At 40.5% G+C, this 24,379-nt stretch overlaps 1 protein-coding gene across 17 annotated transcripts in view; it reads left to right on the top strand.

The window, feature by feature from the left end:
- PRDM15 (PR/SET domain 15) overlaps positions 1-20,513 on the top strand; it is a 31,329-nt gene extending 10,816 nt beyond the window's left edge. For 2 of the 17 annotated variants that reach the window (XM_085529487.1, XM_085529498.1), the window contains exons 7-25: positions 326-424; positions 1,439-1,669; positions 2,295-2,430; positions 3,488-3,669; positions 3,929-4,023; positions 4,991-5,078; positions 6,605-6,796; positions 8,363-8,457; positions 9,482-9,613; positions 10,059-10,193; positions 11,080-11,243; positions 11,811-11,890; positions 12,493-12,612; positions 13,537-13,668; positions 14,170-14,253; positions 14,398-14,573; positions 15,171-15,251; positions 15,657-15,869; positions 16,126-20,513. In XM_085529487.1, coding sequence (XP_085385613.1) covers positions 326-424; positions 1,439-1,669; positions 2,295-2,430; positions 3,488-3,669; positions 3,929-4,023; positions 4,991-5,078; positions 6,605-6,796; positions 8,363-8,457; positions 9,482-9,613; positions 10,059-10,193; positions 11,080-11,243; positions 11,811-11,890; positions 12,493-12,612; positions 13,537-13,668; positions 14,170-14,253; positions 14,398-14,573; positions 15,171-15,251; positions 15,657-15,869; positions 16,126-16,602 — 2,912 coding nt within the window. In that variant the 3' untranslated portion in view covers positions 16,603-20,513. Of the gene's footprint in view, positions 1-325; positions 425-1,438; positions 1,670-2,294; positions 2,431-3,487; positions 3,670-3,928; positions 4,024-4,131; positions 4,332-4,990; positions 5,079-6,604; positions 6,797-8,362; positions 8,458-9,481; positions 9,614-10,058; positions 10,194-11,079; positions 11,244-11,810; positions 11,891-12,492; positions 12,613-13,536; positions 13,669-14,169; positions 14,254-14,397; positions 14,574-15,170; positions 15,252-15,656; positions 15,870-16,125 lie in introns of those variants that run through there. The other 15 variants (XM_015882991.2, XM_085529525.1, XM_085529521.1 and 12 more) reach the window with 15 other exon arrangements.
- The last annotated feature ends 3,866 nt before the right edge of the window (positions 20,514-24,379 follow it).

The following is a 24,379-nucleotide window of genomic DNA, read 5'->3' as shown; positions in this document are numbered from 1 at the left end:
GATCCTTAGGACTTTACAGAAGCACCAGTGTTCTCCCTTGCAACCATTTAGATTCTTTTCTGTCTTCAGGTGTTCGTGCCTGCAACATCCTGAAGTGGGCCTGGAGAATAAATCATTTTCTTTTGAATTAAACATGTACAGGTATCTGATTACACTGGTGGAATATAGTTGGGAAGTCAAAAATTAAGCAGCTGCCTCTGTGAGCCTCTTATTGTTTAAATCATCGTTTGTGGTGCGCAGGGAGTCACTGCAAGCTGAATAAGACTACAGGGATTTACTACTTTCCCAAATTGGAAGCTTTAGAGTATTTCTTCTTGTGATTTAGTGAGCACTCCAGAAGGTAGTGGAGCTGCAGAAGCAGAGCCCAGCCAGTGGACATGTAAAGTGTGTTCATCTGCTTTCCAGGAACCTCAGCTGTTGACAGGTAAGGAGTGTTAAAAGTTGGTGATAGAACTGAGAAGTGTTAGGAGAGTTCCATTCTTCCAGACTGAAGCTACATTTTGTCCATGATGTAGCAAGATAAAGGTTTTATGTTTGTGTTCCTTTGACGAAGAGGGTAGGGGTGAGGGGTAGGGAAAATGATATTATTAATTTGGCAGTAAACAAACTCTGGGCAAACAACTGAGATACTGAATCTAAAAGAAAGAAAATGATTATCAAGAAGATAATATGAATATTAGGAATATCAAGGATGGGGAACTGCATCAACAGTGTATAAAATTAGTGAGTGATCCCAGCTTATGCTTAGTGATACAGTCTGGTGTTTGTTACACAGATATAGTAACCACAATTAAATACGGGTCTTTTTTCTTCCTTTCATTTGCAGCTATTTTATTCGATTAAAAAAAAAATAAAATATTTAAGAGCTTTCACCATTTGAACTGTTATTGGAAGGGGCACTGAGGTTGCTAAGTAACATGGGCATTTGGAAAAAAGGACCCATTATCACAGAATCCTTAGAGTTGGAAAGGACCTTTAAAGGTCATCTGGTCCAGCTCCCCTGCAACAAACAGAGAAATGCACGGCTAGATTAGGTTGCTCAGGGACTTGATCCAGCCTCACCTTGACAGTCTCCAGGGATGGGACATCAACAGCATCTCTAAGCAGCCTGTTCCAGTGCCTCACCACCTTCACTGTAGAAGACTTTGTCCTTATGTACAACCTAAATCTATTATCTTTGAGCTCGGAATTATCAGGGGCACAGCCTGTTTCCAGTTGCATCTAACAGTCCTAAAAATTGCAGTCCATGGTAGTAATTGTTTGACGGTTTGTCAGACTGTTTGCTTTTAGTTAGGATGGTATTGTGACTGCTTGTGAAATCATTTGAAGTGAGTTGCTGTTAAATGAGGTTGGCCTGTTCAATAGGCTTCAACTGGATCAATCTCTTGGCATATTTCATGGTGACCTCTTTACACTCTTGCTCTTTCCACCCATTCAGAGCACTTGATGAGTCACCTGGAACAAGCTAAATGTGCTCCCCAAACCAGCCAAAGTGAGGCTGTTGCAGAGAAAGTAACAGAGGCTCCCCCTGCGGATCCACCAGTGGTTTGTGATGCTGCTAGTGCCAGTACAGACTCAAGGAGGAAGGCCAGGCGAGGAAGGAAGATCAAAACAGCAAAAGCAGAAGCAGAGGCACCCCTTGTTGTTGCTGAAGAGAAAGATCCTGCAGGTAAAACAAAACTGTAGGAAATGCTACGTACATACCCCCCTTTGTATATCCTTATTTCTCAGAAAGGCTTACAAAGTGGCATAGACAGGGTGAGGTTTTTAGGATCATCTCTAAAGGAGGTAAGTACAAACTTATGTTTCTGTCAGTTCTGTGTCTGCAATAAAGGTTGCAACATCCATAGTTAGATTACCTGCATTCTCTTGCAAAAGTTTTAGGAATTGAAAGGGCCAGAGAAATGCAGGACAGTGATTATGAGAGACCTGCCTAGTTTTTGCAGGAAGGGACAGAAGAGGCATCCTCCCTCAAGAAGAGATACCTTCCTTTCTCTCCCACAAGGTGTGTTCTGGAAGGGGCTTTCTTCAGGAATTTGCTGCCCTTTAAGAGAAGGTCAAGTAGAGAATTTCCCTGTGCTTACAGTCAACTGCCCCCCCTAGTAGTAGGCTGTGGAAAGCTGTTACACTTTGGCCTGTGGTTTAGTTGCCCCTTTTTGAATCTTGCAAGTCATGCTTACTCGTTAACAATCTGTTATTTGTTATGCACGTATCATTACAAAAGACAATTCCTGCATTTAAGGTTCTCTTTCTAGCTGTCATGTTAACACTGTATTTTTATGATACGTTTGCAGTGGAACGTGTAGCTGACACTGCAAGTGAAGTCCCACCAGAAGAGGTGGCTCTGCCATCAGCTGCAGAAGAGAGGATTATGGAACTGGTTTTAGGAAAGATGCCTAGCACCACAAATAGCATCAGTTCAGTCACAAAGTAAGTGTTCTGGAATGCGGACGTTTCCTCTCAGGCTTAATCAAGATTAAGTAGCATGCAACAGTTCTTCTACTGGGCCCATAGGTGCTCTTTTTTGTTACTGTAGAAGTGTGTGTCACTGCTGCTAGAAGAGCCGCAAGGATGGTTCATGTACTGTAGGGTGATGCGTGGTTGGTGAGATATTGGTGCTGGAAGGCTGATAATTTCATTTTCTGTCATGTGATGGGTTTAATTCAATGTGATCCCAAAGCCTCCTGCAGTTACACAATGAAATATTGTGCAATTGAACATACTCCTGTAGAATGTTGGTGATAAAACAGGCAAATTGATTTTTGCTTTAAAAGAAAGCTAATAGTTATTATTCAGTCTCATAAATCACTTCATACTGGTTTGAGTGTGTTACCTCAGGCTTAGAGCAGTAGAAAGTGAAAACGTAAGTATACCAGAACCTCAGGGAGACATCTATGTATCAAGGACTTCTAAAACTTTTTTTTGTCTTTCTGACTTGGTAAAATTGGCTTCTTCATTTATTTGTTTGTTTATTTTTTGCATAATAAAGTGCTTGTTAGATACTTAAAAATTAGCTGGTAATGCTGTATACTGAAGCCCTTAGCAGATACAGAGCCATCAAAAATGCATTCCAACCAGTGGCGGTAAATAGAACAGTGTTGCTTCTTGGTGCCCTGCTGCCTTCTTGCCATACATGCTTTTTGCACTGCCAAGATTTCTAAGCTGAAAGCATGCTAATGGTATTTTTCAGAGGAGCAGAATGGATCCTTTCTGCTCCTCTGAGATGCCTGAAAAGACAGTCTGTGGGGCTGGTGGCTCCTGCTTTCTTTCATTTTTGTCTTGGGTGAAGCTGATTGAAGCAAGCTGCTTTCCAACATTTTCTGCTTCAAGCAGGTGGCCAGAAGGTCGCCTTGGCAATGATGAAGCTCCAGCACTCCCTCTGCTGTCAGAAGCTGAGCATAACAACTTCTAGCTTTTGCCATCTGATGGGATTTTCTTGCAGCCTGTGGGATACCTTTCAGTTCCTGCCTTTCTTTCTCTGATCCAGTAGGTTTGCTCATCACCAAAACAGCATGTCCCTCAAAAGAAGTTTAATTCTCTCCAGTAGACATGGTATACGGCGGAAGCTGATAAAACAACTCGGGGAGCACAAAAGAGTCTATCAGTGCAGTATCTGCAGTAAGATCTTCCAGAACAGCAGCAACCTCAGCAGGCACATCCGTTCTCATGGTAGGTTTGCTTTTGCCTTGCTTGTGCATTGTTTCTTTCTCTCATTGGTTCCTCTTTTGAGTAAAACATCTTAAGCTATTCTTAGATATTGGCATGCATCGTCTTAATAGAGCTCTCTTTATTTTTTCCTTTTATAAACTCCCTTTAAGGAAGCTTTTTAAGTTATGCAGACCATAGGAACTGAAATTATTTAACATTTCAATCAAAACTTTGATTAGTTTCTGACTCCTTTTTGCTTAATCTTGATTGATCCCCTTAGGTGACAAACTATTTAAATGTGAGGAGTGCGCAAAGCTGTTCAGCCGTAAAGAGAGCTTAAAGCAGCATGTTTCATACAAGCACAGCAGGAATGAAGTGAGTGGAAATGACCAGCGGCCTTTTTCTGACGTTGGGTGAAAATGTGCAGTGAGCCTCCAGGTGCTCACTGGGGAGTTTGGGTCAATTATGCTTGAGTGGATATTTCTGTGAATTTCTTATAAGTGAAGTAAGGCTGATAAGGAGAGGTAACATCTTCTGTTAGAACAGATGATCAGTTTGGAAAGTGTGGGCTTACTTAAGGACATAAAGTTCTTTTTTGTGTCTGAATTTCCTGTAGAAGGTTGTTTTCAGGCACCAGTTACAGCAAGACAAGCTGGAATTAGCTGCACCTACATGAGCTAGAGGTGAGATTGGTCTTCAGTTTGTTGTAGCAAGCGGTATTGCTCTAGTTTTGTTTGCCTGCCCTCGTTTAATCTATAAGATGTGAATACTCTGGGTAAGGGCTGCATTAGTGAGGTCTATGAGTCCATGTGGAAACTTACAGAGCTTATAGTAGAGTGCTGTGCCTGCTGATGAGGGTCTTTTAGTTCTACTGCCACCATATAATCATTAAACATCCCAGTGGTGGGGCCTTATCAGTAAATATTTCTGTTGTTGCCTGACATCAAGACTCTACGCTCTCATATTCCTGGCATCTGTTTGGAAGCTACAGGATGAATCAGGTTATGTCTTGCTTTTCGAAACTGTAGAATCATAGAATCACAAGGTTGGAAAGGACCTACAAGATCATCTAGTCCAACCGTCCTCCTTTTACCATACCTAGGAAAAACCACTAAAATTTCTGTGTCAGACTTGGGGTAATCAGGAAGACTGTTATATGCACACAGGTGCATGCTCTATTGGTCTACTGTTGGGGTTTTTCTCAGTAGAGATCAAATGTAGGAATGTAACATGATAATGTAGCGTTAGAATTTTGCACCACCGTGCAGAAAAGGTGATTGAGATTTCTCTGTCAATCACAACTCCGCGTTTTCCCCTCATAAATACTCTTTGCAATCCTCAGGTTGACAGTGAGTACAGATACAAGTGCACGACGTGTGAAAAGGCTTTTCGAATAGAGAGTGCCTTGGAATTCCATAACTGCAGGACAGGTGAGCATAGCTGACTCTTCATTTTCTTCTCATCTTTATGGGTATGTATACAAATCCACCTCAGCATGGGAACTACAAAGGGAAAATAGGCATTTGGATTTTTTCGTCATCACAAGCAACCTGCCGTTCTCCTTTCTTCCTTCTGTTATAAAACTCCTTGTGATAATCAAAGTAGAATCGATATTCGATGCAATACATCCGCTTATGTGTTGGCTTTTTTCTTTTCCCTGCTCAGCCATAGAATATCCTCACTGGTATTTCACTGGTATGTTTGCAGATATGTATGCTGTCACTATCTCTGTTTAACTTTCTTTCCTGAAACTAAGTTTCTCCTAATTTCTACAAGAAAGAGGAACTGGAACAGAGACCAGTTCTACTGATAATCTTCAGAGATTAGTTTTCATTTACTTTTTCGTGCTTTCTTTATACTTAGAATAATATCTCCATGTGTTTCCTCCTTGCTGTCACTAGAGCCTGTCCTTTCCTTCCACAGCCTTCCCTTATGATTACTCCCATTAGATGTTCTAAGTGATCTTATGCTTAGAAAATGACAGCCTGATTACTTTTATAGACATATGATAACGCCCTGTTCAGAATCACCTGGGTAACTGTCCCTTCCAGCACCATTCAAAATAAATTCTCTGATTTCCTTTGAAAGGGTACAGCTTGAATGAAAACTCAGCCTAAAGAATGGGAAGTAAAGCAGAATGACCTCAATATTCAAAGAGACCAGCTCATTTTCCTTCTGAGTTGACTGCTACCATAATGAGCAGCAGTTTTTGCTCTCCTTTGTGACAAATGAAGCAGTTAGCTTCTTTGTGATTGCTGTAGTGTTGGCAAATTCCACCTGCAGGACCACGCTTGCATTTTCTGACAGAAGTCTCAACTACTGAACACAAAATGAGTTTCCCATAGGCCTGTTATCATGTAATGTTCCTCTTACGAGATTTTGTTCTTTCTTCTGGAGTTTACTGTGCTGGTTGGCATCAGGAGCCAATGCTGGCAGTATTCTGATGTTTAGATACAGCTGCCAGTGTTCTGATGTGTTGCAACTATTTTACCGTCGTTGAAAACTTGAATCAACTATAACTGAATCTACTTTGAATGTTATTGTAATGTGTGCTAGAGCATGATTGAAATAGACTGGCTAAGGAAGATATGAGGGTAGAGTCGGTGTTGAACTGACATAATTTTGTTACTGCTTTTCATGGAATTATAGAATCATAGAATTACCCAGGTTGGAAAAGACCTTGAAGATCATCAAGTCCAACCGCAGCCTAACCTGTACCCTAACTCTAACAACCCTCCTCTTGTTAACTTCATAGGTAGCAAAGATGCACCTGGTATATTGTTTGGTTTTTATTATACTTTTAATGGGATGACAAATTTTAGAGTAAAAAACAACATATTTAATTTCCTTCCTCAATCTATATATAGTGATGGATGACTTATATGTTAAAACTCAGGTTTCTCAAAAGAACTACATATGTCACAAACAGAGGAAACTTGCTTTTCTTTTGAAATAGCTGCATGGATTCTCTTGCTTACAGATGACAAGACATTCCAGTGTGAGATGTGTTTCAGATTCTTCTCTACAAACAGTAATCTTTCCAAACACAAGAAGAAGCATGGAGATAAGAAGTTTGCATGTGAAATCTGCAATAAGATGTTCTACAGGAAGGATGTCATGCTAGACCATCAAAGGCGACACCTGGAAGGTAAGCATGCTACCTATGAACCTAATTATTATGGTAGGTGTTTTTAGTCAGTTTCTTGCTTTAAAGTTTCAGGTTTCAGCAATATGTGAAGTTGATGAAAAATAATAGTAACGAATCCTGGAGGGAAGTTATTTAGATCTGAGAAACCTTTCTAGGAGCTGCACCCTTTATTTTTCTTCATGTGATTGGATCCAGTGCTGCTGACAGTCACACGAAGGCTGCTTGGCTCATTATCATAGAATCATAGAATTACCCAGGTTGGAAAAGACCTTGAAGATCATCAAGTCCAACCGCAGGCTTACCAGAACCCTAACTCTAAAATCCCTCCGCTAAATCATATCCCTGAGCACCACATCCAAACGGCTCTTAAACACAACCAGGGATGGCGATTCAACCACCTCCCTGGGGAGCCTATTCCAGTACTTGACTACCCTTTCTGTAAAGAAGTGTTTCATAACATCCAATTATGCATCATCTGAGACTACCTGATTTTATCAGTCTCTCTTTTTTTTAATTTCTTTGATTTTAATTCTTTTCTGTTTTGAATGTGTGGTAACTAGAAAATTTAAGGGCAGAGAATTAACTGAAAGTGACAAGTGTATAAATATAAATCTACTCTATAAGCTGCTACCTGACTAGTATCATATAAATGGAATGGTGTATGATGTAATCTAGGGAGTATATGAAGTTATGAGATTTGGCTGTTCTGAACTTCAAACATCTAAGGATGTTATGTTCCAGGCTGGATGTGGCTCTGGGCAGCCTGGTCTGGTGGTTGGCGACCCTGCACATAGCAGGGGGGTTGAAACTGGATGAGCATTGTGGTCCTTTGCAACCCACGTTGTTCTATGATATGATTCTGTGTTATAGATACTCTTCAAAGGGTCTGGAAGAACTTGGATGACGACAGGTCACCAAATTATACATTAATATATAAGATAAGAACAAAGGTGATATGTATATAAAATAATAATAAGAAAGAAGTCAAATTATGTGATTCGTTGCTTTGGGTATAGCCAGACATCACAGGTCTCTCATGATTCAGCCCTCTGTGTCCTGAACTAGAGGACAAGGATTTGAGTAATGATGGCAAGAAGTTTCACATTCAGTTGTCACAGAACAGCAGCAGCTCTTTTCTCCATGGGAAGTAACAAAGAAAGAGGTCTGAAATCCTCCTTAATTATCAGAAATGATGCTGGGTTATTCCCTCTCTCCTTAGAGACTGACGGGGCATTTCTAGTCTAGATATCTGAGCAGTACACCAAGACCTACTACATCTGCCTGTTTTCTGTTATTGACAGTAAATTTCTATTTTCAGACACATTACAGTTTGTGTAATATCCAACGGGCCACAATACTTCCTGTTGGCAGAATTCTTCTATATTCTTAAGATGCCATTTTAACTAAGAAATTATCCTTTTGCTAGCAATTAAATTCTGCATTGAGGCTCTTCCCAGTGTTTCACTCTTCTTTACAGTATTCACCTGAGAGGGCATGCAGATTGGAGTGGAAAGCCATGGTTTATTGTTTTTGTTTTGTTTTTTTGATGGGGACTGTTCTGTAAAGGGGTGAGGCGTGTGAAAAGAGAAGACTTTGAACACAACACGGAAAACATGGTTCGCTACAAGAAGGAGCCTTCAGGATGCCCTGTGTGTGGGAAGGTAGGCTGCATTGCCAGCATGTGCCCCATGAAGCTTTGTGTTGTAGCTCCGGGAACATGCTGAGGGTACGGTACTTCAGATCTGAGCCTCAAAACGAATTATCGTGGCATAGAGCACGTTACCAGCCATGCATTAAATCACAATAACCATCTACTTGAATAGACACATTGTCACACAGATACATGGTCAGTTAGCAAGTCCTAAGGCTCAGCCTAGATGTTCCTCTTTCAGCTGCATAAGCTCTATCATATGCCCAAGTCCACTATGGCCAACGGTAGTTGGAAGCTGTTATGACAAAAATAAGAACAAAACTGAAGTTCAGACTAGGCTTTTTTTCAGGATATGTGACATGGACACAGTGTCTGCCAGTGAAATCTCGTGGCTAACACTATTGAGAGTGAAGTTTTTCATCCAGAATGTAAATGGCTGGAATTGACTGTGCATATTGGAAGTCTGTTAGAATTCAGAGTGCATTCATTTTGTGATCGTGCCATTGTTGTGTTTTGGAACTTGATATCCATGATCTGAAGTTGCTGCTGTCACCAGTGCAAAGAATGAGGATTTCACTTGTGATTTTATAAATGCTTCATGAATAATGGTGGAAGATGTACTCAAGCAACACTTAAACTGGAGTGTAAGCTTTCCATTTGGATGCTTTCACTATGTTAAATTTCAGCAAATGTGGATTTTGTGCATGTATCTTTTTACAGACAGATGCATTGTTCTTGGTTCAAAAGGCACAGTCTAAATAAATTTAACCTATTTAATTCTGCTGCAAATTTTTGTAAGCCCACTTCTGATAAGCAGGCAAGTTCACTAAGTTCTTTGAGGCTGCATATATGTTTTGCTTTGTCACCGGTTTCTGAGGTCATCTGCTGGCTGGATAACAGATGTTCCTACGTGTTTCTGTCCTGAATAAATAAAAAGGACAAGGAGTACATTCTGAGCTATCTGTGTTGGATCACTTGTAAAGAACTGTAGCCCCACTGGATGAGACACACAAACCCATCCTTCTTTCTTTTAGGTGTTTTCATGTCGGAGCAATATGAACAAACACCTTCTCACACATGGAGACAAGAAATACACCTGTGAAATCTGTGGACGTAAATTTTTTAGAGTGGACGTGTTGAGAGATCACATTCATGTCCATTTTAAGGTATCGTGTTAATTGTTTGGTAGAAAACTCATTATTTAGCAAACATTAATGAATGTATGGATAACTGTATTGAGACTGTTACAGCCCTGTGTTTTACTGGCAGCATTGATTGTGTGCCCTGCTTGGCATTGTTTCTGCTGCAGTCCAGCAAGTGTGTTTTATTTTACCTCTTGCTCAGTGTTTCTGCAGCTGGAGTTCATCCTATACGCAAAATCTGAGTAGTATCTGTTCAGATAAACGGTTGTTTTTGTTTAATCATGGACAGAGCGAATTTGTTTATCTTAAATGAATGAAGTGGGAAGGTAATTTAGATGATGCTGATAAATAGTGCTACAGCAGTTGATCATGTGAGGCAGTCGGCATGGCAAAAATGCCGTCGAGGTATTACATTTTGCAAGAGATGTTTAATGTATTAAAACATAATATTCTTTCCTGTTGTGCACAGGATATAGCACTGATGGACGATCACCAGAGGGAAGAGTTCATTGGTAAAATCGGAATCTCATCAGAGGAAAATGATGACAATTCTGATGAAAGTGCAGATTCTGAACCTCACAAGTATAGCTGCAAAAGGTGCCAGGTAGCTTTAAATATTTTCCAATTAATTTGATGGGGGGAAGGCTGGAGATGTCTATCAGTTATTTATAACTTTTAAGTAAAGCTGAAAATTAGGAGAGAGAAGGCCAGTTCACAGGTCTGCTCTCCTCTGCAGTGCTCTAATCTACAGAGCGATGTCATTCCATAAGATGCCAGGTAGTATTCTGCAAGGTGAACGCCAAACACTTAGAAAGATAAATGCAGATGTTTCTCTGTATGCAATGCAGAAGGTTGCAAAAAAACAGCAGAACTGGCCAAACTGGCAGTGGAGCAGGGGAATCTTGGGAGTTAAATCACTGGCTTGTCCTCTGGAAATCAGAGTTTATATCACAGTTACGTGTAATGTGGTGAAAGCGCTTAGCCTACCTTCTTGTCATGTGAAAGACTTGGAGATATTAGCAATTGGGTTTTCTGTTCTATCTGCAAACTGATTTTAAGCTTACATCAGTAAGCATAAGATGTGGTCTCACCAGTTAATCATATACTTGCCTGACTAATTTTAATGTCTGGCACTTAATGGGTACATAAACTGTGTAAAACATATACCTCTAAATGAGGAAAATTTTGCTACTGCAAATTAGGAGGGTGTTTCTGGAAGCCGGGCTCTCTTAGTGCTTTTTGCAGGTGTTTGTGAAGCAAACAACTGTAAGGCAGTGGAAGATGAGTGTAAACTATTGTGAGATAGGGAGGCTCTTTTTGGCTGAACACTCACGCACTCCTAAAGGAGAACCACATACAAATGAATATTAGTGAAGTATGAGTACTTTTGACTACCGCTTCTGACTGTAGATCCTAGTAATGTGTTACTAAACCACAGCTGTCTGCAAGGAACTTCTTCCCCTTTCATTCACTATTGGTTCATTTCACAGTTAACTTTCGGCCGAGGAAAGGAGTACTTGAAGCATATAATGGACGTGCACAAGGAGAAAGGCTATGGCTGTAGCATTTGTAATCGGCGCTTTGCCTTGAAGGCTACTTATCATGCACACATGGTCATTCACCGGGAGAACCTGCCTGATCCTAATGTGCAGAAGTAAGATGACCTTTTTGGGCTGATAAGAGGGGCTGTCTTTTTGTAGTCACAGTGGCTCTGTTATCTGATGCTTTAGGAGAACTGAGCTATACTAAAATATGTGGCGCAGGTGGTAGGAATGCTGCATTGCAACACCGGGGCCCGGGTGTTCGAATCCCCCTGTGGTGCAAGTGGTAGAAGTGCCACCCTGTAGCACAGAGGCTGGAATCCCGGGGGTTGGACTCGATGATCTCTAAGGTCCCTTCCAACCCGCACGAGACTATTACTATTACTATTACTATTACTATATAACATTAATAGTTCTCTAGGTGTTATTAATCAACAACCTCCCAGTTCAGGCTTTGTGAAGTATAAATCTATGCTTTTTAATAAGAATTACAAAAAAACAACAGCACAGTTCTGATTTGAGGGCATAGCAATACCAATAAACTCCAAGCTTACGTTTACATTTCAAGGAACTTTCCTAGTAATTAGTACTACCAAATAAATTACAGTTACTGACAGAAATGTGTGAAAATCAACTCTGTCTCAAGAGCAGCCTGACAGTTTTGATCTTTTTGGTTTCAGATACATCCATCCATGTGAAATCTGTGGAAGGATTTTTAACAGTATAGGGAATCTGGAAAGACATAAACTTATACATACAGGTAAAAATGCTGTTTTTTCCTTATTGACAAGAAAATATCTTTGCCAGTGCCTGCCTTTTTGGTTTTTTCCGCAGTAAATAAGCTTCTGGATTTTTATTGTAAGTTATAGTAAGATAAATTGTCTGTTTATGCTTTAAGGTAAACCAGTTTTCTAAAGCAGAAAGTGTTAATGAAGCTATTTGGTCAAAGCACGCAGTGCAGAAGATCCTTAGTTAATCCCACACAGGATTCATCTGCTAAAAAACCTGATGCTGTATTCCGTTCCTCCTCAAATTCTTATCCATGTCACCTTCTCACCATTACATGGGCTGAAAACTGCTATTGCAAAATCATTTTTAACAGCTCATAATTATTTCATGCTATACAGTATTACCCTACTTCAGGCTTTGTCTTTTTTCAGATCACGCACACAAAAAAAGCAGCTTTTCTTTCTCTAACGTCTCCTAATGCAGTTTGGACTTCAATGTGCATGAAAGATGTGGCTGACAATGCAGACGGACTGTCACCCTCTAGTTCACCAGTCTAGTCAGTTTTGAGGGGATGCACATTTTTCATTAACATTTTTTTGTTTGTTTATGTTGTCTTTTACATTTATTTTTAAGGTGTAAAAAGTCATGCTTGTGAGCAATGTGGCAAATCATTTGCTAGGAAAGACATGTTAAAAGAACACATGCGGGTCCATGATAATATCCGAGAGTACTTGTGTGCAGAATGTGGCAAAGGTATGTCTAAAGCCTTGTTTTCCATTAATTGTGGTACTGAATAGCAGATGAATATCTGAATTCAAATTCTACTCTTAGAACATGGGGGAGGTCCTCCGAGTATCAATTTCTTTACTTGTGAATGTTAGAAACTTATTAATCAGGAGTCTGACAGATGTATCAAACACTCCTGATTTTATGAACTGCCTCCGTGACCTGTAAGATGGATCTAATTGGAATTTCCTGCTGTTCTGTTGGATGGAGAAGTGCTTCTCTGACTGAATTCTGCTGTATTTGCAGCACCAAAGTGAATAAAAATCTTGGTTGGTTGGTTTTTTTCATTCTAAGTTGTTTTCAGACATAAACTCTGAGGGATTTCTCTAAGAGTATTATGTGTCCAAATTTGCTTCTACCTTTTATTTCATAGAATCATAGAATTACCCAGGTTGGAAAAGACCTTGAAGATCATCAAGTCCAACCACAGCCTAAGCAGAACCCTACACTAAAAACCCTACACTAAATCATATCCCTGAGCACCACATCCAAACGGCTCTTAATCACAACTAGGGATGGTGATTCAACCACCTCCCTGAGGAGCCTATTCCAGTACTTGACTACCCTTTCTGTAAAGAAGTGTTTCCTAATATCCAACCTAAACTTGCCCTGGTGCAAATTATTTGTTAAATCCGAGCAACTACCGAACTGGCATTTTAGTGAAAGGCTTTCAATGCAATATCTCTGATGGATGATGTTTGTTCTTCTTTTCCTTGCTGTTTTGCCTCTTCCTCAGTGATTCTTCTGACGTTTTCCAGAGCTTTTGCCTGGATCTAAAATAGTAGCGATAAACTTCTATAGGCTAACAATGTAATTTCGTTTGAGCTCTGCTCTGAAGGGAGAAATGGAGAAAATCATCCCAGCTTTTAGCTGTGTCTTTTTGTCTCATAGGAATGAAGACAAAACACGCGCTTCGTCACCACATGAAACTTCATAAAGGGATTAAAGAGTATGAATGCAAGGAATGTCACCGAAAATTTGCACAGAAAGTCAACATGCTGAAGCATTACAAAAGGCACACGGGTGAGGTCTCTTAAGATGCACAAAATGAACTAAATGCTTTTTGGGAGGACTTGTATCTAGAAGAGTGAGAGAGTGTGAGAAAAGAAATAGATGCATTATGCTTTTTGAAAAGTGGGATTTTGACCTCCTGTCAGCCAGAACCACTATTATGTATACAACTAAGATACATTCCTTGGTTGCTTTCATCTTTTCCTTTTCTAACGGAGGTTGGTTTGGTCTTGGGTTGGCCGAGAGTATTGCTTCCCTTTAAAATTAGTCTTTAGTTTCTTATTTCCCAAACCAAAATGTTATTTTCTGTCTGATAAGAGTGGCACAGTTTTGATAAAAATAGCTGGTGATGCTGGGCTTCACCTTCTCGTTCAGCTGTGTGATGGGGTTTTTGATAATCCGAGATTTAGAATTATCCCAGATGCCTTATTACTGCTATTACTGCTTATTGCTACTATTGTTATGCTTATTTCTACTATTACTGCTCTTATGCTAAATGTACTCTTCATGCAGGAATCAAAGATTTCATGTGTGAGCTCTGTGGGAAGACTTTTAGTGAGAGAAATACAATGGAGACTCATAAGTTGATTCATACAGGTAAATCCTCCGAGAAATAATAGTACTATAGCAAGTACTATAGCTTAATTTTTTTTCCCCTGGTTCTTCTTCTCTAGCTACTGGCAATATGCTACTCACCTTTCGGGGCTGTTGCTAACAGATTTTCCTTCCATCTGCTACCAGTAGGAAAACAGTGGACGTGCTCAGTCTGTGATAAGAAGTATGTCACTGATTACATGCTCCAGAAACACATACAGCTCACTCACGATAAGGTAGAAGCCCAGAGCTGTCAGCTGTGCGGGACAAAAGTTTCTACCAGAGCATCCATGAGTCGGCATATGAGGCGTAAACATCCAGAGGTAAGGTAGTTTGCCAAGCAGCTCATGGGGTGTTTTGGTATTTTGACATTTGCTTTATGGCCTTCAGTGATATAGAAGGAGTTCCACCCCCTACTCTTTTTTTTTTCCATGTTCTTTTGAGGCAAATTTTGGTTAAGGGTAAATTAACGTTAGCTTGGGCAGTGTCTCTTAAGCTTGCATTTTACTGTATGAGCCCTTATGTTATATTTCACTAGTAAACATGTCTGATTGTCACTCCTTAAAAATGAATTTCTTCTGATGGTTTAAATCCTTTTTTTTATATAATATTCCTTTTCTACAGAATTCTTCTCAGTGGGTTGTGGTTTGTCAGCAGTACAAGGAAAAAAACACATTCTTTTAGTGTTGTGTTTAAACTTTGCTTTTCAGTGAAAAGGAAAAGATGATGTGCCATAAGGTAAAGGCTATTTAAACCAAAACAAGCTGTGGTTATATTGAATTAAATCATTATATTAAATGGTTTGTATGAAATGTTGGACGCAACATTTTTTGCTCTGTGATTAGGTAAGGTAATACTGTATTGTTTGGCTGCTGTTTGTCCTGCTGCAGTTCACCAGGCTGATACCTCTTTGTCCACAGATTCTTTCAGTGAAGATTGATGACTTAGAGCAGCTGCCAGAGACCACAACCATCGATGCCTCTTCAATTGGGATTGTTCAGGTAAAATTCACCGTTGCCAAATTGCACCAAACAAACCTTGCCAAACAAGATTTTCAGGCCTATTGGGGATGTTGCCTTTTTGGTTTGTATCATAGCCAGGCATGGGCCGATAGGCAAGGAATACGTTTGTTGTTTTTTAAGAGAATCAGTCCCAGGTTAAGGTGCGGTGTGCTGTCTTCTAACCAGTACAAGCAGATTCAAGATCAATCTGTTTTGTTGTATAACATGTGCTTATAAAATGGAGATAATCATAGGGTGAGATCTCATTCCCTAAAATCAAGTTTTGGCTGAAGTTTGATTATTTAAGTGAGAATCAACAGTAAACCAAGTGCAGTGATAGCATCTTACTTGGAACTTCATCCAGTCATTTGGCTTACTGTTTCATTTGGAAATTTGTTGCTGCAGCCTGAATTAGCCTTGGAACAGGGAGAATTATCAGAAGGAAAACAGCAAATGAAAACTCCTAAGCGTGGCCAGAAACGAAAGCAGAAGTCAGGTGAGGAGGAGGAAACTCAAGTGCCTGAGGACCCTGCCTTCAGTGAATACACAGAGAAAGAAGCTGAATTTACAGGAAATGTTGGAGATGAGACTAATTCAGCTGTACAGAGCATTCAGCAGGTAAGCTCCAGTAGAAGGGTGGGCAGCTGGCATTGCTGAGGGGGATAATGCTTATGGTTTCATAACCATAACTCATTATCTTCTTTCTTTTACGCTTGGAAGTTATGTTCAAGTTCTCTATGCTCCCCTCTATTTGTATGAGTTCTTTTACCAGCAATAGCAACGTGTGAGCCCATTAGCACTCGGCTGTTTTTTTTAGTGCTAGACAGACAGCTGTGCAGTGTAAGGTAGAGATTACCTTTCTGTTTTTCCCTAGGTGGTGGTGACCCTTGGCGACCCAAATGTCACAGCACCATCCAGTTCTGTTGGACTGACAAATATCACCGTAACCCCCATTACAACGGCAGCTGGAACGCAATTCACAAACCTCCAGCCAGTGGCTGTGGGCCACCTGACTGCACCGGAGCGCCAGTTGCAACTGGACAACTCCATTCTCACTGTGACATTTGACACCGTCAGCGGTTCTGCCATGCTGCACAACCGCCAGAATGACATTCAGATCCAGCCGCAGCCAGAGGCGGCCAATCCTCACTCTGTGGCCCATTTTATAAACCTAACCACCTTGGTGAACTCCATTGCTCCCTTAGGAAACCAGATAACAGAACAGCATCCTCTGACGTGGAGGTCGGTGCCTCAAACTGATGTCTTGCAGCCCCCGGCACAGCCAGCGCAGCAGCAGTCAGGACAGCAACAGGTTCAAGCAGAGCAACAGCAACAGATGTACAGCTACTAATTTATACGTTGAAAATTGGAAGTGGACAGTAGAGACAAAAACACACAGATGTTTGGAAATTTTCTAATAGGATTATTTGCTGGATACCAAACAGAGATGGGAAAGCGTTTAATACAATGAAACATAAGCTAAAATTGGCATCGCACCCTACGACACCTGTGAGAATCTTGAGGTTCTCACATCATCTCTAAGCCTTGCAATGTGTTTTTTTTTTAAAAAAAAAAAAAAGAATTGAAACTAAAACCATCATGAATTTGGTTCCCCTGCTAAATTGTACTGTGTATTTTGCACCATGAATTTGGTTGGGGCAGTGAGGTTTGACAGGAAGCGTCATAATACGGCTTAACCAAAGCAGGGAAATATTGTGGTACTGGAAGTTCAGAAAAGCTTTTAGCCGTAACACGGCACTTCCTTCCAGTCTGTACACTTTACGTGAAGACCTTGTTGACAGTGAGTTGGAATTCACTTGTGGTCAGCTGGTAGAGACTGAAATGTACACACAAATGGGCAAACCAGTTGTTGTTTTCTTTCTCCTTTTGGTCTTTCTAACAACATGAGTATAATAGGTGGAGGCTGGGACTTGGGGATGGGGCTGAGTGTGACGTGGAATAAAATAGACCATTTTCACAAGTATTTCCATTTTAGTGATGGGAAAAACCCTGTACCCGTAACACTGTTAGTGCTACTTGAATCACGTAGCTGGTCCAGTACTAAAAGCAACTTCTGTGGTCTTCTAGTCAAGTCTGAATCAAAGCAGATACGAACTGAAACAAGAATGTGATACAGTTTTATGTAATTTTTCAACCCTGCTTTTAGCTAATAGATCCGAAGAGACATTGATCTACTTTGATCAAGTTCAGGATGTGAATATTTTTTTCCAATTAGTCTTCTCTCATTGTGTAATAAACATCTGAGAAAGTATTCTTTTGATATATATATATACATACATATATATATATATATATGCATTTGTACTTTACTGTGCATTTCTGGTGAATCTTTGTGTGAAGGACGCTGGTATCAATATAAGTCATTAATTTTGTCATCCTTCTGTTGCCCTTTCTGACAGAAATGATGCATGAATCCTAGTCCATTCTCTTTCCAGCATTCGTAGCGACACGCAATAGTGTGAAATGCAAGACAAAAGGAAGTCTGAAGCATGATTGGCCACGTGGAGGCAGCATGTCCTAGTGTAGAAGGGGCAAGGTGTGCATGAATATTGGAGCTATCAGCGAGGGGGCTGGGCAGTCAGTGGGTGACAAACCCGCCCACAGCAGGGGGCTGGAGCTGGATGGACTTTAAGGTCTCTTCCAACCCAAGCCATTCTGTGTTTGGGATCGGGTGAAATACATCAATGCTGATACAACGCTTTGATTCTATTCTCCATATACTGATGTGCAATCTGGACATTTGCATGTCAAAAAGACGGTATCTCTCCCACAGATAAGAAAGGCTGCTATGAAAAAAGAAATAAACTAAAAATGAACAACGATAACAAAACAAACAAACCAAACAACAAACGGGCTGTCTGGAATTCTGACAGCCAAAATTGTCCTACCAGCTGCAGCTGAAGAGCAAGTTCTTTTAGGGCTGCATATTGAGCCAGCCTCGGAGCCTTCCTTAAGATTTTTGCTGGGTATAAAGCATCTGCTGTGTTTAACGGTGAAGATAGATTGATGGTTGTAAAAATCCTGTCTGTGCCTATCATATTTATGAAAATGTTGTATGTAATAGCAAAAATATGAGTAGGAATGAGTTTGTCTTTGAAAGTCTGTATTAACATGGACTACCTGACCCCTAAATGATGCCTTAGAATCTCTGCAACAAATCCTTCCAAAGTATAAATGACTAGAAATCAAAGTTAACCTTTCATGGCTTTCTTTGTGCCATAGGGACGTCCAGGGGCAGCGCTATGGGAGGCTCTGTGTAAAGCCTAATAGCAACTAAATATGTTGCAATTAGGAAAGGATGTAACAAAGGAGTTTCTGTTGACAGATTTTGTGTCAGAGGAGCAAAGCTACTTTTCTGCCAATGTCAACACGTCTATCAATGTCTCTATGAGAGAGATCTACATTTGATGGGACAAGGATGCATATCAGAAAGAGAAAATGTCTTTTACCAGCATAGAAACAGAAGAATTTTCCATTCCCTGGCCCCTTATTTGTCTTCCCTCGATCCTCTACAAGCAGCGCTCTATGACCATGTATTTTTTTTTGGCCTCCCAGTAACTAGAGCTCAGTGCCCCCCTATCGTCTGGACTATTCCATCACTGGCTCAGGCCGGGTAACCTTCTTCTCAGCTGTCTTCCCCACAAGAGCAAAACCTGCTGGTCACAAGGAAGCTATGTTTTATTTATAAAATGTGCTGCTTATGTACTTGAAGCTTTTTTCTGTTGCTGAGTTTGATGCCTAATTGGGAAAAGCACATTATAATTTGGCAGGTAAAATGAAAAAGAAACAGTAGAAAGAAATGTAGAGGTCCTGGATCAAGTTATTGTGGTAAATAAAAGATGGCTATGACCTGAACAAACACAAAAATACATAAATAATACAAACATGGAGGGTTACGGTACTCCACATTGCGTTCCTGGAAGATTGGTTTTTTGTCTAGACATTGGTGATTATACTTTTAAGTGAAATTTCTTTTTGCCTCAGCTGCAGAGTGAGTACAGCTATTCTATGTTAATACCACTGACGGTAATATTCAGGATGCACTGAATCAGCCTAAGCCATTTTAGCATGTAATTGCCCGACTGAAAGGAATGGTGAGTGCAGGTCATCACTCAATACGGATACCTCTCTGGCTTCGCAAAACCCCTTTATCCCAGTGTGTGATCCTCTGGTTTTCTCTAGTCTTATACTGATTGTGTCATCCCTCCTGCTCTTCTTGGCCCACAAAATCTAACCCAGGCAAACTAAAATATTGCACTTCCGATAGTGAATTAACTAATTTAAAAAGGAGCAATCTGATGGCGTGATAAATGCTCGTGTGTTGGTGGTCACATGGAAAAGAAATTTCAGTTTTCTGGTAGCTTCCAAATCTTAAATTATATTCTGCTTAAGGAGGAAAAAATGATGCTCACTTTGAGTAGGCAATAGAAAAGCTGAACCTTCCAGAACACCCCTTTCAGAAGTAACTTTGACTTTCCCTGCAAGTGTTGCTGTGGTATCCTACCATCTCTCAGTGTGACTTCATTATTACTACTACTATTAACATCCCTATGAGAACGAAGTTGTATCTTGAGCGTGCTGCAACAGGAAAAGCTTCAAAACAAATAGTTTTTTTGGAGAAGTTGGAAATACGGATTCCTTTTCAGACAGCACTTTGGAGAACTAAGGGAATGCCAGCTGCTCTCCCAACTAAGCCTTCTGCAAATGAATACCAAAGTTATACTGACACTGTTTCAACCTGCTCAACAAATAAAAAGGTGTGAGGGATGTGCAATCTAAATTTCATTGGCCAATTTGTTACCAGCCTTTTCACCTGTAGAATATGAAGGTTACTGGTTTTTTTCAGCCATGTGTTGTTGCATAATGACTGTTCAGTAACGAACTGGAATTATTTTGAGCCAAAGGAGTGATGTGTAGTGCTGTGTACTGTCTTTGTTCATTGGTGGGACTACTATTTAATTGAATGCTGTCTGTGGCACGTGGGCTCTGAAGTAAAGGAGCAACAAGGTACAGAACCCTTCTCTACCAGCGTTTTTATTCTTTTCTGGTCCTCGGTTAACATATTGGACTTTGTTCCTTGAATTACATAGACACCCTTCAAAAGCAGTAAGATTAGTAGTTATCTCTTAGAAATTTGTACCCAAAGTATCCCAAAATGTACAGGAAAATGGGGTAGCAGCCTGAAATATTTATTCTATAGCTTGTTACTATACTAAATAAAAAACAGAGGAGATGATTGCATCTTTCTCAGCAGTGGTCTGTGATGAATTCTGGCAGGAAAAGCTACTGTATTAAGTGCCATTACACAACCTATAAATTTTATTTTGAGACGTGTCGATGGATAAGTATTCTTGCAGAACAGTATCAGTCTATTTCTTAATAGATAATTAAGTTTCAGCACCTTTTTACTGTTTCAGAAATCCCCCAACATTAAGAACTGGAGAAGAGATGAATTTATTTCTGGAAGTGATTTTCCTATCTGTTAGTCAGAATGACTTGGTAGTGCTCTGCACACGAGAAGATGTCTGAATTTCACACCTGGAAAATTAGGACTGGAAAAAATACCACACATCCAAGTGATAGTCATGTCAAAGTTGCGTAGGTATTACATGAAAATAGATAAGGAACATTGCCTTATTGGTATTGCTTTGTGATTTTTGTTCTCAGGAATGATATTTCCTTGGTGCTGTTGAGGCTATTTAAGTCTCTCCTCGTAATTACTGCTGGCCTTTTATTTATCATCAGTATAGGTACACCTCTTGGATAAACCTTAACCTTTTGTATTTTTGGCATATCTGGTCATGGTGGTTGTGAATGCGTTGGCCTAATCTGGTATAAAGGGGGAAGGAAACACACTGGAGGAGGATACTGCTGATCCACACCATGGTTCATAGCAAAGTTCTGCTCTAAGTAGTTTGGGTTAAGACTGTACAGCCAAGTGACTTGTGATTGTGAGATCAGTCACCAAGATTTGTATTCACATAAGAGGCTTTGCCACATAGCAAATCCAAGTTGGCGACAGGACAACATCAACGACAAAAGACATAGCATTTGCCATCAGCTCAGAGCAATTCTCTTCAGTGTTACTATCACATTCCCAATGTAAATGGCAAGAAGGTGTTAGTGGAACGCCACAGTTACTTCACCATACCGTGTAACTATGATCAGGGAAAATGTTTGTGGTTTTTTTTTGTTTTTCGGTTTGTTTTTTTTTTGTTTTTTTTTTTTTTTCCTCTAAAATGCTTTGAGAAAGCTGTTCTGGATTTCTTTTCCCTCCTAGGTCCTGAAGACCTACTCTGTGTGGGCACTGCTACAAAAGGCAGACGTCAGTCCCAGCTGTAGTTACCATACAGAGGCCCCGCAGTGCAGCCTAACGATGGCTGATGCTTTGGATCACTTTCCTAGAGTTCAAGCTCGCTGTTGCTAAATTTACCTTCCTAAAGCCAAGCTGAAAGGGGCAGAAAAGTGAGAGTCCTCCAAGAGACTTCAGCTTTACTTCTCAAGTTAGGATTTTATCAAAACTGTAGCGTAATGCTGTTGCGTTTTTCTTATCCATGAGCTGTTTTGAACAATTAACATCTTGTTTTGAACAATTAACATCTGTCTGGTTACAGTGACTTTAGAACAGCTGATGCCAAAAGCAATTAAAATTACTGAGTTTATGCATTTGCTGCATCTAAAGCAGAGCTTTTCAATTCTAATGTCATTTTGCCATCAGTTGAAATTTATATATATATATATATAAATATATATAAAAGAAAAAAGAAATGTGGCGATGGCGGAATGAGAGGTTAAAATTGGCATAACCAATGGTGTTCATCTTCTGCAAGTTTCTGCCCTTCCCCTACCCACATGAATCCAAGGTTCTTGCTGTGACGCTAAAACAAGGAGATAGATAGTACATACTGTGGCTGGTTTACCAGAACAACCTGCGTATGGTCTGATGAGCTGGGTGTTGTTACTGAAGTACCAGTTCAGATACTAAGTTCTCCTGCCTTTCCCTCAAGCCCTGCACTCATTTTAGTATCTTGCCCCTGCAAAGCTGGCAGATTCCACTGAACTCAAAGGGGAGTGGGCATCTCTGAGCCTTGTACCCATGAATTTCAAAAAAAAGATTCAAAACTGGAAAGAAAGATGAGGATGGGACATGAGAGGCAATAAAATATACAGGACATATAATTAGATGGATAAAGGCAGAGAAAGCACAGACTTAGCTTGCTGTTCAATACTGCATAGTACGTTCTGGTAGATGCAGTCCTGTTAACTGCATATTAGTGATGACTGTGTTCAGATTATTTTCCCTAGAAGAACCTACAAGTGTTCCTTATAGAGGGGAATGCATTAGTGTGTGCTTAGCTTACCATAAATTAAATGCAAAGGTAAAACACAGCGTGTTATACGCAGGAACATGCAGAAACCAAAACGCAAGATGCACAAATGATAAGAGAACGTAGCAGGTCCACGTTTCATCACTTCTGGAAAGAGCTATAGCAAGCTTGTGGGCAGCATTTTCACAAGACTGAATGTCCTTTCTCACGCACAGAAAAGACCTGCTCTGTCGTGTGTGTGCTTACAACCACGTAAGTTTAACATGAGGGGGATTACAGTAGAATAAAGAGGGGTGCAATCAAAGAGCAAATCAACAACAACAAAATCAAATGAGCAGATTAAAGGAAAGGGTGGGGAAGTTCTTACCCCAGCTCCTTGCCAAGGAGAGGGAGATTAAAGAAAAAAGAAAGGTAACAACGGGTATGAGCTCTTCTTCCCCTCCTTCCACACCCACGCCTGTGTTAGGACCTGAATGTGAGCTTTCAAGGAGTAAAGAATTGCTTTTGCCTGCTTGCTGTACAAACGGCATCTGTACCCGAAGGCCCTGTTGACCATACAGAATCCTGCAATGTGTTTTCAAGGTGCACGTGGGCAAAGTTGGAGCTGTGTGTACAAAAAATGGAGGGGGTGGGTTGTCTCAGAAAATGAAGGGCAATAGCTCCATTGCAGTGGAGTGTGCACTGATGCAACACAAGGCTTTTGCTGAAGAAACAGTGGAACCCGTGAAAAAATGCCATTTATGAAGACAGAAGAGAAAAAAGCTCAGATTGCATAATCAGAGAGAAAAAAGAGAAACTTTGTCCTGGAGGCAAGTGCATCTATTTCTCAGTCACTCTCCTCCCTCTTCCACTAGTTTTCCCATGAAACGTTTGCAAATCCCAACAGGCACTAAGTTTCCCTCCAGGCATGATATACCTGTGTGGTTGTTCAGGTAAGGAGTGGGTTGAAGAGAAATAGATACGAGGCATTTCTGGCTGAAGCCTTGGAAAAGAGTGGCATTGCAGGATAATTCATTCAACCCTGAGCGCATTTCTAGCTAAGGGACAGCTGCTGTAATTATATGTTACATACATCGCCGCCTTAATTAACTTCACCTTCCCTCAGAGTAGGCCCGGCTACTCGTGGTGGCGAGGTGGCCCAGCTGTGAGCAGAGGGGTGGCCGAGGGAGGTTCACTGGAAGGGATTTGGGACGAGTCTTTCTTCTCTTGTATCATGTTGAAGTGCTTGGAATTGTACTCGTGGTAGTGCCTTTCTGGTGTTCCACCTGGGGAAGGCGTTCTGCGGCGCTGCTGTGGAATTGCAGTCACAAGTTGTTTGGGAAGGTGATTGTAGGGGTGTTACTGGATGGTTGTAATGAAAATGTGACTGCTTGTGGCTTCTGGCAAGGTATCTCCCAGATGCCATTGTAGGTTCTTAAAAGTATTCAGTAACTAAATAATAATAATAATAATAATAGTATAATTTAGGAGGTCATAACCTTAACTTTAGTCTTTACAAGGGAAATTGACAGAAATGTACAGCAACACCTAAAATTCCAGTTCTTCTAAAAAATATGAGGTGAGAGATCCTGGATGCAAGTTGAAGAACTGGGAGTTGAAACTACCATGTGAATGGGAAGAGTGCTTCCTTGTGGGAAAGTGCATCGAGGACTTTTGTGATCACTTTGCTAAATACTTGGAAGAGTCTCTGTAGCCCACCCCGGGAGCAGCAGGTCACTTGTTGTCCTATCTGCCACATAGATTGCCTTGTAGTTTTGAAGATAAACCCAGCTGGTGTCA

The sequence above is a fragment of the Coturnix japonica genome, chromosome 1, assembly GCF_054131305.1.
Source record: "Coturnix japonica strain WE chromosome 1, WE-NBRP24, whole genome shotgun sequence".
Taxonomy (NCBI): Eukaryota; Metazoa; Chordata; class Aves; order Galliformes; family Phasianidae; genus Coturnix; species Coturnix japonica.
Note: the sequence above shows the minus strand (reverse complement) of the source record. Positions and strands in the feature narration are given on the sequence as shown.